Raw genomic sequence first — 17,883 nt, 5'->3', positions numbered from 1 at the left:
CATGTAAGAAAAGAAAGAGAGCTTATGATGAAGGTCACACTGAGAAGAAGGTTAGAAGTTGTACAAGGTGTAAGACAATTGGGCACAACAGGAGAACATTTGCTGGTGCACCTGTTGGATCTAATCCAAAAGCTAAGAGGCAAAGAACTATGGTTTAAGGAGGATCTCACTCTACTTCTTATCCAGATCCACATGAGCTTAGTACCAGTAGGAGAGGCAGAAAGGAAACAAGAAGAAGAGGAGCTGCTTCAACATCTGCTGCTGCTGCATCATCATCTCAACCTACAGATAGTGCTGCTGCTGGTGCATCATCATAAACAAATGCAGGAGGTAGAGGTTCAACAGGTACTAGAGGCACAAGAGGTGGTAGAGGCTCAAGAGGTGGTAGAGGCAGATTTGGAAGTACAGTGCAGGTGCAACAAACACTATCACAAAGCATTGCAGGTGTTGGTGGGATGAGTCAAACACTAACTCAAACTTTCACAGTGCCAAAGGTTACAGTTCCTGCTGCTGCTACTCAATAAGTCATTTAGATCGTTGTAATTTGTTATATCTTATTTGCAAATTCAGTCGGGAATATCAGCTTTGAGAAAACAGTCTTGTAGAGGAAAAAATTGGCCATATAAATTGGTTAGTTTTTCATCCTACAAAAGATTTCACAGTTTGATATATTCGAACCTTTTTATGAAATTATAAATGTATTTTTAAGTAGTTTCGAAGAACTATTAATGTACCAAATGATATTTTTTCAAGGACTCAGACCGTTAGTTTTTTCGGACGAAAGAAAAAGATCTTGATACAAAATTAAACATTCAGTCTCAATAATTAGTTCAATCCCCTAGGAACCAAACAACATATTACTCTATGAGAAAAGGTATAATTTTCTTTTTACCATTTTCTTCCATGTAATATGATCATTTAGAAGAGCTGATGAAATCACAGTTGCAGAATAATTCGTTTTTATATATTTATTTTCTTTAGTATAGAATAAAGTGTGATTAGCATAGTCTTTAATGTTATTAACATTTACTGGAATAAAAATAAATTGACAAAAAAAAGTATTTCTATGCATTTTTTAAACACATTACCAAGAAATACTTTTCATGAAATTTCACGGAATTGAGTTTAAAACATACTTTAGGCCACGATTACCAACATATTTTCTTTAGTATAGAATAAAGTATTTCTATAGTGCTGCTGCTGGTGCATCATCATCAACAAATGCAGGAGGTAGAGGTTCAACAGGTACTAGAGGCACAAGAGGTGGTAGAGGATCAAGAGGTGGTAGAGGCAGATTTGGCAGTACAGTGCAGGTGCAACAAACACTATCACAGAGCATTGCAGGTGTTGGTGGGATGAGTCAAACACTAACTCAAACTTTCATAGTGCCAAAGGTTACAGTTCCTGCTGCTGCTACTCAATAAGTCATTTAGATCGTTGTAATTTGTTATATCTTATTTGCAAATTCAGTCGGGAATATCAGCTTTGAGAAAACAGTCTTGTAGAGGAAAAAATTGGCCATATAAATTGGTTAGTTTTTCATCCTACAAAAGATTTCACAGTTTGATATATTCGAACCTTTTTATGAAATTATAAATGTATTTTTAAGTAATTTCGAAGAACTATTAATGTACCAAATGATATTTTTTCAAGGACTTAGACCGTTAGTTTTTTCGGACGAAAGAAAAAGATCTTGATACAAAATTAAACATTCAGTCTCAATAATTACTTCAATCCCCTAGGAACCAAACAACATATTATTCCATGAGAAAAGGTATAATTTTCCTTTTACCATTTTCTTCCATGTAATATGATCATTTAGAAGAGCTGATGAAATCACAGTTGCAGAATAATTCGTTTTTATATATTTATTTTCTTTAGTATAGAATAAAGTGTGATTAGCATAGTCTTTAATGTTATTAACATTTACTCGAATAGAAATAAATTGACAAAAAAAAGTATTTCTATGCATTTTTTAAACACATTACCAAGAAATACTTTTCATGAAATTTCACGGAATTGAGTTTAAAACATACTTTAGGCCACGATTACCAACATATTTTCTTTAGTATAGAATAAAGTATTTCTATAGTGCTGCTGCTGGTGCATCATCATCAACAAATGCAGGAGGTAGAGGTTCAACAGGTACTAGAGGCACAAGAGGTGGTAGAGGATCAAGAGGTGGTAGAGGCAGATTTGGCAGTACAGTGCAGGTGCAACAAACACTATCACAGAGCATTGCAGGTGTTGGTGGTATGAGTCAAACACTAACTCAAACTTTCATAGTGCCAAAAGTTACAGTTCCTGCTGCTGCTACTCAATAAGTCATTTAGATCGTTGTAATTTGTTATATCTTATTTGCAAATTCTGTCGGGAATATCAGCTTTGAGAAAACAGTCTTGTAGAGGAAAAAATTGGCCATATAAATTGGTTAGTTTTTCATCCTACAAAAGATTTCACAGTTTGATATATTCGAACCTTTTTATGAAATTATAAATGTATTTTTAAGTAATTTCGAAGAACTATTAATGTACCAAATGATATTTTTTCAAGGACTTAGACCGTTAGTTTTTTCGGACGAAAGAAAAAGATCTTGATACAAAATTAAACATTCAGTCTCAATAATTACTTCAATCCCCTAGGAACCAAACAACATATTATTCCATGAGAAAAGGTATAATTTTCTTTTTACCATTTTCTTCCATGTAATATGATCATTTAGAAGAGCTGATGAAATCACAGTTGCAGAATAATTCGTTTTTATATATTTATTTTCTTTAGTATAGAATAAAGTGTGATTAGCATAGTCTTTAATGTTATTAACATTTACTCGAATAGAAATAAATTGACAAAAAAAGTATTTCTATGGATTTTTTAAACACATTACCAAGAAATACTTTTCATGAAATTTCACGGAATTGAGTTTAAAACATACTTTAGGCCACGATTTTATTGCAATTTTATGGAAACAGATTTTTGACCAAACGACGGAAAACACATTATTTCTATGGAAAGATGGCTAATTCCATAGAATTAACTCCTATCAAACACAGCCTTAAAATTAAGAAATATAATTAGCATATAAAAGTTTTTGTTTCTTAAACTTCAAATTTCTTGGGACAAGGTAGGTTTCGCTTTGAATACAGGCCGATAATATCAACAAATTTACTTGTATGTACACATGAATCATAAATAAAAAAAATCACACAAAGAGAAAGGATTTGTATTATTTTGATTAAGATAAATGATTAATGGACAGTAAATCTTGTAATTTTGATGCACACCAAATGAAATCTATGATAGATATACATGCTCATACAATGTTTTTGCCCATTAGATCTCTATTTCCTCAAAAACACAAGGCCATTAGATCTTAATCCACATGAAATATAACTCAAAATCTTCTTAATAACCTTGTCTGTTCTCGTCTTTTTCTTAATGATCTTCCTCGTAGCATGATCACTAAGTAATACCTTTGAACTCACCTTAAAAGAATTATCTCTGCTCATACTTGTCGAAGTACCCACGTTTGCAATTAGATCCCTGGCACTTGAGAATCTACTACTTACGTTAAACCTCTTAGATGATCGGATAACAGAAAATGGCAAGACCATAAAATTCCTTTCAATGACATGAGTAAGAGATACTAATTCATATGAATCATATAATGGACTTCCACAATCCCATACTTCTTCTTCGACTTCATGATCATTGTGCAGAAGAGTATCTTCCTTATTCATTGAAGACTTCGATACGTTTTTGTTTGTTCGTCTGACTATACTTATAGAGATTTGGAGAGTTATGGTTTTTGGCAGTGCCACTGATGTGATTAGGCACATTTAATATTGTTCTAAAACTGTTATGTAATAAAAGCTATAAATTATTTCTAACTAAACATAATTAATTACAATTAAGAGTATTTATTTGTATTCGGTGATGTACGAAGCATCTAGCAGGGGGTCTGTAATGGAATGTAATGAAAAGAATTAAACGATGATTCGACCCTTGAATTTCATCCAAAAAGTTTCAACTCTCAAATCATTTTCATGTTGACATACGTAGTAATTTGTCAAGGAAGGATCACCGTTTTTTTTTTATTTTGAAACGACGGAACTTACTTAACTCTCTGGAGCATACCATGGGAGTCAGGGACCAAAGGGGATGAATTTAACCAGTCCATTAGTTACCGGAACGGACAGTCTCTGTGTTCTTATTCCACTTGAAGCCAGTATCTACCGATCTATTGGGTAGCATTAAAAGTTCAATGTACTTGGACAAAATATTAAAGGAAAAAGATTTTTTTTTTTACCTTATTATAGGTACCAGTAAGATATAATCGTTCATCGTTCTTGATTTGTATAGAAACATCAATCAATCGAGATCGAATATACTACCAATAATTTATAGATCCAAGAACAAATATCAGGTACAGTTCGCATCATGTGCCCTGTGTTAATGAAATCTTGCTTGTTTGTTTGTTTCTCCTCTTGTGTCAATTAAAACAATCTTAATCAGTGGTTTGCTTAACAACATTTTCTTGCATGTGGATGGTTCTCATAATGTCGTGTCTGTTTCCAACATTTAGGTTAGTGACCTAACTTAATACACGTTAATACACCTCATTTAATCATTCATTTATCTTTATTTTGCAGTATTTAGAAGCGAGTGTGTTTTCTATTTTTATCAGAAAAAAACAGGAAGTGTCAAAAATATTTTCACTGACGAGAAAAATAATTGCACCAACAAACAAAGAAAGAATCGTCATTGGCTCAGTGCTCAACGACTTGGAGGGTCACGTATGATATTGATCGCTAAAAATAACTGTCAACATGAAGGGAGGTGCAGGACGTTTGCTAGAATATAATAGAGTTGTGATAAAGTTTGATGCACTTTTGGTGCATGCCCGGGTATACCTGGCTATTCTAGCCTAAGTACATCACCATCCACGTCATACCCTGGCAACACAATTTCCATTTTTTTCTTCCGCCATCAAGAGCATATAAGAGAATGGAAACCATTTAGTACAATTATGACGAAGGCAACAAATGAAGTGCTTTTGGATATCATACCGTACATTTTTTTCTCTTTTGGCACCACTGAAGTTGAAAAGAATACAAGGATCTGTATTTGCAGCTCCCATATGTGATCATTTTCGATATGAAATGGCGCCCTGCATAGTTATTTGCTGACGACCAATTGCGTTAAGCCCGTCTTGCTTTATGAAAAGCATTGAAGTCCAGATTGTGACAAGTAGGATTGGAGGGGTATGGGCCGTCATCAATTTCCTTAACAGCTTTTCTGTCGAAATACCAATCCCCCACTGCTTCTGCAATTGTCTGTTGAAAAAGAGGGTTTAAGAAAACACGTCGTATGATATCAGAAGTATATATAACATCATTTCAAGCTGTTTTTAAGCGTCTCTGTTAATGTCTTTTTATTTGGCTTCAAAGTTTAGAAAGAACATTTGGTTTCTATCAATCCTTCTTTGCTACAGGTTTGCACATTTAAGCCTTGTAGCATCATGCATTAAACTAACAAAAAACGACAGAACTAGCAGGGTAATAGTACTCAAGCAAATTAATATTATCACCTTATTGTTGATTCTTGGGGAGTCCTCAGAATGCCATGTCTTGGTCATCCATGTCTGGCAGTGCGAAAAGCATGAGTTTATAAACATGCCCACATTCCTGCTATATTGGAATTGGTTCAGCTGCTCTAGCATAGAATTCCGGTATCCTGTGAAGGATAGGTTAATAAATGAGTAACTATTCTGTACCTTGCGATATTTCAAATTTTGTAAGTGAAGTTGTGACTTGTTACCGTGCAGTATCTCAAGTTGGCTTGGATTACAATCCATAACATTCCGTTTACATTTTAACCAACTACGATCTGATGCACATGGTACCAAAATGTGTAGTATCTAATCATAATCAAACTGTAAGCATAAGACAGTATTCAAAAACAGAAACTCTAAAGAACAAATGAACAATGATATGTACACTTCTTACCTGCCACCAATCGTAAGAAGGATTCACAAGAAAAACTGGCGTCTTTATGTACTTAACAAAATTTTGGGGAAATAAACACTGCACATATATAGCAATTCAAAAGACATCAGAGCTGGTTGTTAGGAGGAACATAATATTTAGCAGCGAAGGAGCAGAAGAATACGATATAACCATCAAATAATTATATTAACAATATATATGGAGTGAGACCTGCCTGATCAGATGATTCCATTTTCGAGATACAGTCCTTCTGGAAACCCTTTGTCACTCCCTGAGAAACCACAATCACACAAAATATTGACAAAAGTCCAGCATTTTATTCTGGTGACTACAGAAGCTCTTATTTTGATATAAAAGCACACCTGAAGATTTGATACAGCATGATAGAAAGATCGCATGGTGCGCTCTCCCGATATATCTTTCCTGAAGAGGCAGCAACACATGTGTACCAATTAAACATCATAAGTTACAGCGAAGAGATGAACTAAATAAAGGTTTGAATTTTGAAGTACATATCATATAGTACACATACTCATCCAAGAAAAATCCTGCATCTGAGAGACATTTGACATTAACTTCTTTAGGCAGCATTTCTTGAAAAGCATCACAGTGTATGAGAGCCGCCAATCCTCCAGCAGAGTATCCGGAAAGAAGAGCCTGCAGGTTCCCAATCATTACATCTATATGGCAGGAAAGTTTTCAAGACTTAACTTCGGAATACAACTATACAACATCAACTGTTTAATGTTAGCTGTCTCACTCGCAACAAAAAAGTATAAATACAGACCTGTCGAGCAGTAGCTAAACCTAGTGAAAGGAGTTCCTCCATGACTGCATCCCAGATGAGCTGACCTCTAAAGAAGAGGCCCGAACCACTCTACACCAGAAAAAGTAACGGAAATTTGTAATTACTTAAAAGAGTTAAAGATACCTTCAAAGTGATGTGACTATCAACTAAGACAACCAAAAATGAAACATCTAGCTCTTCAAGGAATGCTCAAAATTTTCCAGGGAATACACCTCGGGTTCACTTTGATTCCCAACAAATGATGCCCCATCACAATAGCGTATCTTTACTTTGTTCCAGTTAAAGAAATCTGAAGAATAGAAGGCCAAAAAGAAAAAGCGTCTAAGAAGGTTATACACTTAGCGAAAAGTGAAGATTATAAAATATTATATGCGTCCAAAATGACGACTAAGTGTTCGCGAAATAAATGTACTACCAGGATTCTGTGACTCGTTACTGCTGAAAATGCCAGTAAAAGGAACTCTACGAAACATAAACTTAGAAGATCCTAACGCAGTCCCCTTACGCAGAGTACATGACTCCACTGTATCGCACCAACCACCACCCTTGACAAGAAGGAACAATAAAAAATAAGCACACTACATTACTTTTCTTTCCATGTTAGTTTGAGCCATTTACGGCATTGTAGGATGCTTGTAGTATATTCCATTTCGCCAGCCAACCGTGGGGAAAACTCACAAAAAACATTACATCCCGAAAAAGAAAAAAAAATCACAACGGGCTTCTTGAATATTTTGTATCAACATCAAAAATGCAGCTGCGAGCTAAAAATAAAAAACTCCCTCCAAAAAGAAGTGGTTTCCATTATGAGAAATACTGGGTTCAATTTCAATTTTATTTTATTTTTCGAATTAAAGAAGTAAATGAAATGCCACGCGAAAACTATGAAACACAGCATAAAGGTTTTCATGTGAGAGGGTTGCTGTCGCACCATGGCTCAATCAATATATATATATATGAGAAGTGGTTTAATTTTCAATTGGAAGAGTGTAAAAAGTGGCAGGAATTGAGTTAGTGTTAGTGTATGTACCTCAATGTGAAGAAGCCAATTCTCGGTACCAGAATCAAAACCCTTGCTGAAATGATACCCGGGTGAACTTCCATCCAGGCAAACTATCTCCCAAACCAACATCCAAAAATTAGCTTAAATATTTTCAGTCTTTAGCTTAAAATAGATACATACATTATAAAATTTAATTGAGATTCAAATTTTGATTACCAGCTCCTTTTTGCTGAGCATTTCGCAATAAAATCAAATCAACAAGAGGGGTTCTCTGGGTTTGACTAGGAACACGATCTGATACTGATGATGATAATGACGAGTCAAGGGTCAGAATAATAGCTGATGAAAGAACAGTGAATCCAATGGCTGTTATTATCCATTCTTTTCTGCCCCATTTTGACCAGAGTATAGACTTTGCCATGGTTGATGATGATGGTGAGTTACTGTAATTTTGGTTATCTTCTCTAGCTAATCAGTACTTCCCTCTCTTAATAGAGAAGACTTTTTGGATAATCAAAAGTCAACAACCATTAATAACGTTTTACTCGTGGTGGGCTGGCCCTGGTAGAACGGAACGACCAGTACCCCGGGTTGGATAAGGCGGGCGTGTCAACTATAAGCGTGCATGAAATTTTACGGGCTGGTCTGGCCATGGAAACATGATGATTTGGGTCCCATTTTCCCACCTTAGTCTGTGAATCTGTGATAGAGTTTAGACAGGCCAGGTCATGCAGAAGAATTTGGAGACATGGAACTCATTTATCTAATACAATGGTTTTTTTTTTTTTTTTTCTTTTTTAAATTAGATATTTCATTCAACAGACTAACTTGTGGCGTTAGTAGCCGTGGTTACAACAATATTAATAAAGGTATTACAAGAAAAGTAAATGGTAGACAATAAAAGGTAAAAGATAAAATCACCAAAAGGTGTTGGACACGCATATGTTGCCTCGTTAAAAACCTTGACAAGGAAAACCCACATCCAAAGGGATAAAATCTTGACGAAGGAAAAGAGCACAACGCGATGAGTCCTAGAGAAGATTCTAAAACTAAAGTTGCAAAAATAGCTAAAACATTTGTAATTCTTCAATAACCTAGGAAGTATTCGTTCTCCATCGGTACCCAATAAGTAGTCTTCTAATGCTGGCAAAATGTATGGTTTCACAAGCAAGTTGTGAAGGTTGAGCGTCGTTGCTCGCGATATAACTAGGATTATAAACAGATATAGGCCTGATTTTCAACCCAATAGACAACCATAGGCTTGTTTTTTTTCAAATTTGCAAATCTATGCCTCTATCCATGTTTCCATCCAAATCCGTTAGTTTTGTCAATTTATCGGTCAATTCGGTTGAGTTAATGACACCGAAATTACCGATATACCCTTTACGCACGTGTATGGTTAATTATGTTTGATCTTATAACAGGGTGGATCTCCGAAAAATTCAACGGGTTAGATTAGATGGGATATAAGATTGCCACGTGTTGTATGGATATTACATCTCTACGAAAATATCAACGGGTTAGATTAATCAATTTTAGGTTAGGTCTTTATATTCGATATGAAACTGGGGAAGAAATGCAGATGCTCCCAATCTAGTGTATCTTATCAACAACTTGTGAAGGATCCAGCGAAGACAAATTCTCCGAGTCGATTCAATCTTTATCATTAAAACCCAAATATGAATATCAATTTGCACTCGATTCACCGATATTCAACATGCATACAACCCTCAAATCTCCTATTGTACTTTCAATTTAATCGATTCTAATTATGAACCAATATCGTGCTGTAATTGACTTGAATGCATGAGTGTTTATGCAGAGATTAAAACAAGAAAATGAATATATGAGATGTTTAATGAAGAACAGAGTGAATCGATGTTGCTGACGGTCAATCAATGTTTGCGTTAATGGGTTTCTGTTGATGAATAGGAAAATGGGTTGCTCAAATCGAGTCTAAAACCATAAGATTTATTGATTTCAGAAGGATGTTTGACTGATTGTTAGTGCATAGAAAGATGGTGTTCGCTGCAAAAAAGGGTGGTTTATGTCAAAGACAAGCTGAGAAAGGGGTTTAATTGTGGTTGTTGTGAATTGATTACGGAATTGGAGTGAAATGGTTACCGTGGAGGCTGAGATCGATGGGATCTGTTGCTGTGGAGGTTGAGATTCAGAAGAGGTATGAACGGAGCTTGCAATCGGTAATTGAAGAACCGAAATTGAGATACAGATGAAGAAATAGAAGTTGGGTTTCGATTGGATTGAGAAAAAGATGGTGTTGTAAGAGAGATGAGATGATGTTGATGTGAAATAGGTGGTGGTAGAATCGATTTGAGTCCGTTGTTGTTGTTTTGAGAAGTATTTGGGAGAGGGTTATGTTGCTCAGAAATGTGGAGAGCTGATGGTTTGAGTCTGAACTAGTGGGTGTAGTATAATCTCTATTGTTGTGAGCACTATCTCAGAGAGGCACTATGTTAATTGAATGAGTGCAATTTACAATGAACTGGTGGGTGATTGCTAGTGAACTGGAAGGAACGAGTTTCTGGTGGTGTGGTTTGATGACCGAAGAGATGAACATGTGAAATTGTTGACTCAGTGAAGCAGGAATTGTTGCTGTGTGCAGCGATGATTTCAGCTGAAATTGCAGGCATATTGCAGCTGCAGGAATTGATATTAAAAGGCTGGTTGTTGTTGGGGTCTTGCTGCAGAGAAGTCACAACTGATGGTAAATGGGTTTGTGTGTTGCTGCGGAGAATGTCAAAGCTAAGGAAATAGAACAAGCAAGAATTAGATTTTGTTGTTAAAGGAAAGTCTGTGGAGAACAAATGGTGTTATGAGTCTGAGATGGAATTGCAGGGAGCAAGTGTTAGCAGTAATGTTGGCTTGGAACAGAACTAACGGTGCCAAAAAGGTTGAAGTTGAAGTTTTGAGATTGAAGGGTTTTGGGCTCGACTGGCAGAAGAACCAGGTGATACCAAGGGTTTTAAGTTCATTTTTCTTCGTGTTTCATCTGTTGGCAGTCACGTATAAAGGTTTTAAATTCAGTGAAGAAGAGACGAACGGAATGGAGTTAGGATTTTGACAGGAAATGCTTGCTGCTATTGATTAATTGATTTAAGGAAGAAATGAGATGGAAGGATGAGAAGTTCAGGTCTGGTGGTGGTAGTTGATGTTTTTGCAGATGGATAACTGTAGATGCAGTTCTTTTGAAGTTTGATTAGTGATGGTAAACTACAAATGGGGGTGGTTTGAGCTATGGTGGTGGAGCTGCAACAAATAATGGTAAATGCAGTGGTGAAATTGAGCTGAAATGAATGAATAGGTCAGGTGCAATGATTGCAGTTATGGAATGGAAAATTACAGTCATAGAATGGAAAATTACAAGGTGATGGATGATTTGGGGTTTGCAGTGGCAGTTGAAAATGAGATATGGTGATGATGTTACAATGAATGTTGGTGATAGTAGTTGTAGGATTATAGTTAGTTTCAGTGAAAGCATGCATCAGCTGCTACACTCAGGTAAGCTTAACTTGAATTTGTAAATCCATTATAAAGTCAGTATGCTACTGTTGGGTTTGATGTGGGGTCCACTTTTTTTACTCACGTGGTCAGATTGATGATGTGTACAAGTACACGTGTATAGCCAGTCAGAAGCGAGTTACTGTGCAGAATCGGCGAGTTAAGCTGCAACTCGAAGATTTCAATGATTCAAATGGTTTAATTTTATTTTTATCCTACACTAACAGTGCCAAAAAGGTGGATAACACCGTTAGACGTTTTCTCAATAAAATGGTCAAAACCGTCCTAGATTTGTAACTTTCAAAAAAACGGGCCTATGGTTGTCACCCTGAAAAAAACAGGCATATATCTGTTTTTCACCCATAGAACTATCAAAAAGGTTTCCTGAGCTCTTCTATCACGAACGAGTCTGATAAAAGTGTCACGACGGCCTGTACAGGAAGTAGATTTCTTCTTAATGATTGAGGATGACAGTTTAGCCTTTTCCGCAATAGAAGATTAGTTTGGTGGAAGTTGCATATTTGAAAAAATACAACCAAATAGGACACAACCATTATTGATTTCAGCATCATGTTGTTTCACAGGAGTCTTCATTTTCTTATTCCAAGAAGAACCACAAAATTAAGGTAAATTACACACTAGCCTTACACAATCACAATATGAAATAAAAGGGAAAGCTAATAAACATGGAGAAAATTACATATACAACTAACACTATCCGCAAAATTAAAAAGTGACAGAATTGAAGACTATGTAAGGAAAATACAACTGAACAAGAGAAAATCATGTAAAACAAATTGATAACTAGGTATCCTTGAAGAAATCAGAAAGACTATCACTAATGAACCTCAAAAATTGTCATAGAAATAAATATAGAAAAAGTATTTAAAAGAGAATAAGGTTTAGAAAAAAGGCTTCTGTTTAGCCGAGATACAAATCGGCACGACAAAATGTCACACTCCTGGGCTTGAGTTTATAAGCAGATTCTGGTAATTATCGTTCTTGTGCTTGGCAAAAAGTAAAGCAAAAACTTCTGAAAGCAAACAGAAAGGAAGACAATAGGTTGATGACAGCTTTCCTTTGGGATTTGTTGGGTCAGCGAAACAATGGTTTAGATGTGAGAGCCTTGAGTTGTGTAGATGTGATGATCAATATCTAAAGAGAAACCCCAAAATCCAAATGCAGATGCAAAAGATTTCTTATAACTATTTGACACCTAGTTTACAACAATCCAAGCTAGAAGAACTAAAAATTAGCATACATTAGAAAAAGGAACTAAAGCATCCTACACTCAAGCGACACAAAGCATTACATAAAAATAAGTTTTTATTAACTAATTAACAACACGAAGGGTAACCAGAACAGACCAATCAAGAGCATACAAAGCAGAGGAAAGAGAACATAGAGGGAACTCAAGAAGCAACATGCAAAAATCAATATTTGAACACATTTTAAAGGCACAACAATGCTTTTAACAAAGACCCATAGAACGCAAGAGAAAAAGAGTAAATTAGCCGGCATAAAAGAAGAAAAAACAACCAAGAAAAGAAAGGGAAATAGAGAAAACAAAATCTTAGCAAACAGAGGAAATTGAAGGGACGATGAAACTACTTAGACCTACAAAGAACCAGGTCAAGAGATCTAACACGCAAAAAGAACCGACAGGGAGAGGGGAATCACATACAATCAAAAAATCCAGCTTTGATCCACTACATTTTAGAATCATATTTTATTCTACCAAATTGAGACTAAACAAAAACACTCACCACCATTAGCAATCATTTACTTGTTCTATCATCCTAATAACATAAATAGTTGCAAGATTTTCAAAAAATAAACTAGTCGAAAAATAAAAATTAGAGACGCAATGAACACAACAACACCCTCAAAGAATACCAGAAACAGAAAAATGAGAGACTAGAAAGAAAGAAGAGAAAGAAATAGAAAGACATCCGCATCTAAAATTCAAAAACAGGTCCTAAACCGGAATCAAAAGAAGGAAAACCACCAGAAAAATAACAGGATAAAATTGCAGACAACATGACCAGATCTAGAGAAACATAAGAAAGATTTAAGAAGAAATCAAGAGATCCATCTTGCGAGAACATAGGCAAAAAAAACAACAGACTAGAGAATCCAAGACAAAAAAAAAACAATTTAAGTTCAAACAAACAGATCTGGAGAGAGGAGCTGAGAAAGGATAACCAATCCAAAACCAAGAACAACGGACAGAGACCCAACCAGAAAGGAGAAGAGGCAAGCAAAGAAAGGCTAGAAGAGGAGAGAAGAAACTAATTCCAAGCAACACCAAAGAAAGGAGAAGACAATCAAAAAAGAAAGAGCAGCAAGAGAAAAGAAGGAAAGAAAAAAGATTGAAATCATCGATTAGGGATAAACAGAAAATTAAAATCTAAAATACCTAAAATCGGAAAAAATAAACAAAAACTACCCATCACATCTACGCATTTCTGCTTCAACTCTTGACACTCAGATCCGATCCCATCGTTATCCAAAGGTTTGCTAAGATTTACTCAGCCATGGCGGCCACGGCTAGGGTTTGAGGAGGGAGAGAGGGAGGAAGGAGAGAGAATACAATGGGGTTTAATTACTACATCTCTTTCATCTTATAAGAGAGTTCGAGTTTGATTCCCTTCGCAGGAATGTCTGGGAACTTGTACAATCTTCTACCCCTAATAAAAGGTACTGTTATGGTGTTTAAAGATAGGTACTCATTCGTTTTTAGCTATTTATCACCAGCGTCTATCCTATTGATAAACGGTAATTCTGCTGGTTTAGTCATATGTTTTGTATCCATCATGTAATTGGGGAGCACTAGTCATTTGATCGATGGCCAAAAAGACACAAATACAACTAATAATTATTTACTTGGACTTACCACATCTATTTTGTGTCTGTATCCTACAAGTAAGTAGGATAACTTGCAGAATATAAAACCAGGGAGTCTTTATTGGTTATAATTCAATTAACCAAAAGGCTTATTTCCAAATCTGGTCAAGACTATAACTTATGAGATGGTGGAGTAAACTAAAGTATGGTAAATCATTTCATACTTGCTACAATTAGATATATTGATGAGATGCAAGCCTTTTTTGGATATCATCATATGTACGGATGATGTCAGTAAAAGTTGAAAACCATGGAATAAAAATGTAAATATTGAATTAACTTAATTCATTTACAGATTTGGTTTTGGATTGATTTTTTTTTCTTTTCACTAGATTGATTCTTTTTTATTTCCAGGCTTGATTTTCTTTTGGTGGTTGTTATTTTGGGATGTGATTGTTTAAATCCAAAACACTTAAATCCATAAAAATACAGTGCTTAGCAACTTCTAAGTTTTCAGATTTCAAATTATTTTGTGTGCATTTTTATAACATTAAATCTGATAGTTTAAAATGAAAAAGGACTAGGATGATTCTACACTCATCGTGATTGATCCCACAATTTATCCCGAGAGGAGATCTGATGGATGGAATAAAATCCCTATAGTATTAATTGGGATTTGTAACGGTGGAAGTTGGCCTCCTAATTTGACTCTATCATAATATTGTACAGGATTAACCCTTTGATAACATTAGCCGAATGAAAAATATAAAAAAAGATTGAGTGGATTGCAACCCGTAGACTAAGCATTGGCTTTGCAAGGAATGATTTGACATAAAAGTATGGACGAAACTCACTCTTCACTCACAGGTACCTTCCGCAGAAAATGTCGAAGGTGACCGTGAATCATAACTTTTACGAGCAAGAAATTATTTCCTCACATAACAATTCATTTTTTAATTAAATATCATTAAAATCCAATAAACTATCCATATATATGATGAGTTGGTCCCTCTTTTATGCTTTATATAGTTTGTTCTCTTGAAAGGATCACAACCACCGGAGCCAGTCCCCTCCAAAAACTCAGCTCTAACCATTGCTCAGCTCTAACCATTGAATATCTAATATTCAATTATTGTATAGTTACACAAGGAATTGTTCTTGAATGGTTCATTTTCTGGTTCCAGTTTCTAACTTATCCTCAAATGGGATCGATATAAGTTTTATTACGTGACCCTCGGTTTGGAAGAGTGGAAGCCACCACTCCATTACTTATTCTATGAATTCATTTAGTCTTGCTTATGAGGCACTTGGGTAAGTTATTAACGAAGGAACTTAGCTGAGCAGTTTATATATACGGATCATTGAATTCCTTGCGCCTAACTAACCTCGAAAATGGGCTTGTAAAGTTAGGATTACTCGATGCTTATACACTGTGTACATATATCTCACTATCAGACACGTGTATATAAAAAGATACGTGGAAAGCATGCAGGCCAAAACATCAAAACATGATGCGTCACGAAACACCAAATAAACCCCGAGGAGTTACTTTATCTCATCCCCAAAAGAGAAGCTAAGATCAACGGTGGAGAGAAAGTTAGCTGACACGGACTGACAGGGGCAGAAGACACTTGTCTGACACGAGCAGACCCCTCAACTACCCGCATTAAACACTCTGAGCAGTGTACGTGTCGACCAACCTGTGGAACGAGCGAGGATGCTTCTGCGGGATCAAGGGGCAAACGCAGACCTCCGCGGGATGGACGCAAGGACACAAGAAGATAAGGTTCCAACGGTCTTCAGAGATGGGTCCCACGTTCTAACCTTATAAATACCCAATCTCCACCAAGAGGAAAGGGGATCGGAAAAATCAGGGAGAGAAGGAGAGAGAGAGAGAGAGATTGCAAGGGTAAGTTAATCACTTATAAGAGAGAAACATGTAAACCCAAAAGTCATTCGACTATTCGTGTAACCGTGAAGAACATAGTAAAACAACAAACCCCGTGGATGTAGGCCTTAGTGCTGAACCACGTAAACCTTGGTCTTATTTATATTTCAGCACTTTACATTTATTTAGCTCCATGGATGTTTACTTATACGTTTTGTTTTCCTTAATACTTATATCCCATGCGCAAACGCCTCGCATGGAGTTGTTAGATGAGGCCATGATAAACCCGAAGGTTTTGAACCAATGAATCAACACCAGGATATCATCATCACAATCTCTTTAGATGATAATGATTGATTGTGAGCGTACGGACCCCCTCGCAGGTTTGTGTGCTTACAATTTGGCGCTAGAAACAGGGACTTCGTCCCGGTAAAAGATTTATCTTGTCCTGTGATTTCATTTTAAATTGGCATATGATTTCTCTGATTTATCAGCTCGGACCGTATAGATCATTCGTTAACTGTATTATGTTCAAAAACCCACCTTTTATCTTCGATAAGAGTTATTGTTCTATTCCGTCGGATTTACAATTTTCGTAGTTTTTATACTAAGGATCTTCTTTAATAAAACTTTAACCCGTATATTATAACTTGCGTGTATTAATTCTCTCTTGGAAGATTGTATTTCGCCAACTAACCCGCTTCACGCGGATATTCTTGTTTTTGTTGTTTGAAATAACTTATGCAGAAAGAACGCATTGTGAGTAAAGAAGGCAAGTTTCGGCGAGATTTCATTATCAACAAAAGGGCACGTGATGGAAAAGACGCAGGAAGCAGGAAAATCCAAAGCTTTGTCAAAAGAAACACCCAGGACAACCCCGGTCATCACCCGAAGCAAGCAGAAAGGAGATAAAGCTAAAATGACCAATCGAAGGCAAGATACTGCGGAAATCACTTCACCTATGAACGCTAATTCAGTTGCAGCGGCGGCTCTCAGAGCAGCAACGACAAAGTACGGGGAGGCTGCGGTAGTCCCGAAGGCTGCGGAGGCTAGCAATACCTTCGCCATGAGTCAACTTAATCAACCAAGAGAAAGGGTGGATGAATCCAGAACATTCCAACCCGCGCACCTTCTAACTTTTGGAATGCCACTAACAAATAATCAGAATCAAACCATACCGGCGGCTCTAGCACCGCAGAGGGGCGCTCACCCCAATTTGGAAACACCAGCAACCGAAGCTGAACCCCTGCCACCTTTAGTACAGACCATGGAGGAGGGCGGCACCATGGCTGTAGCAGCACGCGCTGGGACTCCCAATCAGGGGTCCAACCAATCACACCGACTAATGGCTGAGCTTTAGGAACTGAGGAAGAGCCAGCAGGTTTACGCAGAAGCTGTAGCTCTGTTGGCCAGAGAAAATCAAGATTTAAAGGAGCGGATTGCTCTAAGCACGAAGACCAGCCAACAACTTGATGAAGAAAGCTCCAAAGCACCAGAGCCAAACCGAGACTGTAGAGTCGTCATAGCGGCTAATGAAGACGCGACAAGGAGACGTAGCGTATCCGACCCGGATTATGACGATGGAGAGTCAGACGGTAATGAGCCGAAGAATTTAGAGCACCAACGCGCAATGGAGGAACTACGAGATGAGATGATGGCCGAGATCAGGCAATTAAAAAATAAACAAGGCGGGGGAAGGTTAAAAGAGGTCATGAGAGAAGCTAACTCCACGCCCTTAACTCATCGCTTGGACAACACCCCTATTCCACTGAAATGCCCTGTCCCAACGTTCGAATGCTATGATGGATCC

General features: G+C 36.7%; 2 protein-coding genes across 2 annotated transcripts; one reads left to right on the top strand and one right to left on the bottom strand.

Annotated features, from left to right (window-relative positions):
• The first annotated feature begins 321 nt into the window (after positions 1 to 321).
• LOC113339477 (cold shock domain-containing protein 4-like) lies at positions 322 to 2,324 on the top strand. Its single transcript, XM_026584740.1, has 4 exons — positions 322 to 413; positions 1,193 to 1,313; positions 1,471 to 1,530; positions 2,070 to 2,324. Exons 1-4 carry the CDS (start codon positions 322 to 324, stop codon positions 2,322 to 2,324), a joined length of 528 nt encoding a protein of 175 aa, XP_026440525.1.
• Positions 2,325 to 4,749: 2,425 nt separating this feature from the next.
• Positions 4,750 to 8,297, bottom strand: LOC113340346 (pectin acetylesterase 5-like). The gene is made up of 12 exons (XM_026585553.1): positions 8,036 to 8,297; positions 7,847 to 7,929; positions 7,232 to 7,361; positions 7,029 to 7,105; positions 6,796 to 6,885; positions 6,541 to 6,665; positions 6,371 to 6,431; positions 6,223 to 6,279; positions 6,009 to 6,086; positions 5,821 to 5,920; positions 5,591 to 5,736; positions 4,750 to 5,336 (listed from the first exon to the last, which is right to left on the bottom strand). Exons 1-12 carry the CDS (start codon positions 8,238 to 8,240, stop codon positions 5,202 to 5,204), a joined length of 1,287 nt encoding a protein of 428 aa, XP_026441338.1. The 5' UTR covers positions 8,241 to 8,297; the 3' UTR covers positions 4,750 to 5,201.
• Between the last annotated feature and the right edge of the window lie 9,586 nt (positions 8,298 to 17,883).

This window comes from Papaver somniferum, unplaced genomic scaffold (assembly GCF_003573695.1).
Source record: "Papaver somniferum cultivar HN1 unplaced genomic scaffold, ASM357369v1 unplaced-scaffold_21, whole genome shotgun sequence".
NCBI classification, from domain to species: Eukaryota; Viridiplantae; Streptophyta; class Magnoliopsida; order Ranunculales; family Papaveraceae; genus Papaver; species Papaver somniferum.
The sequence above is the reverse complement of the archived record's forward strand: the minus strand, read 5'-3'. Positions and strand labels throughout refer to the sequence as shown.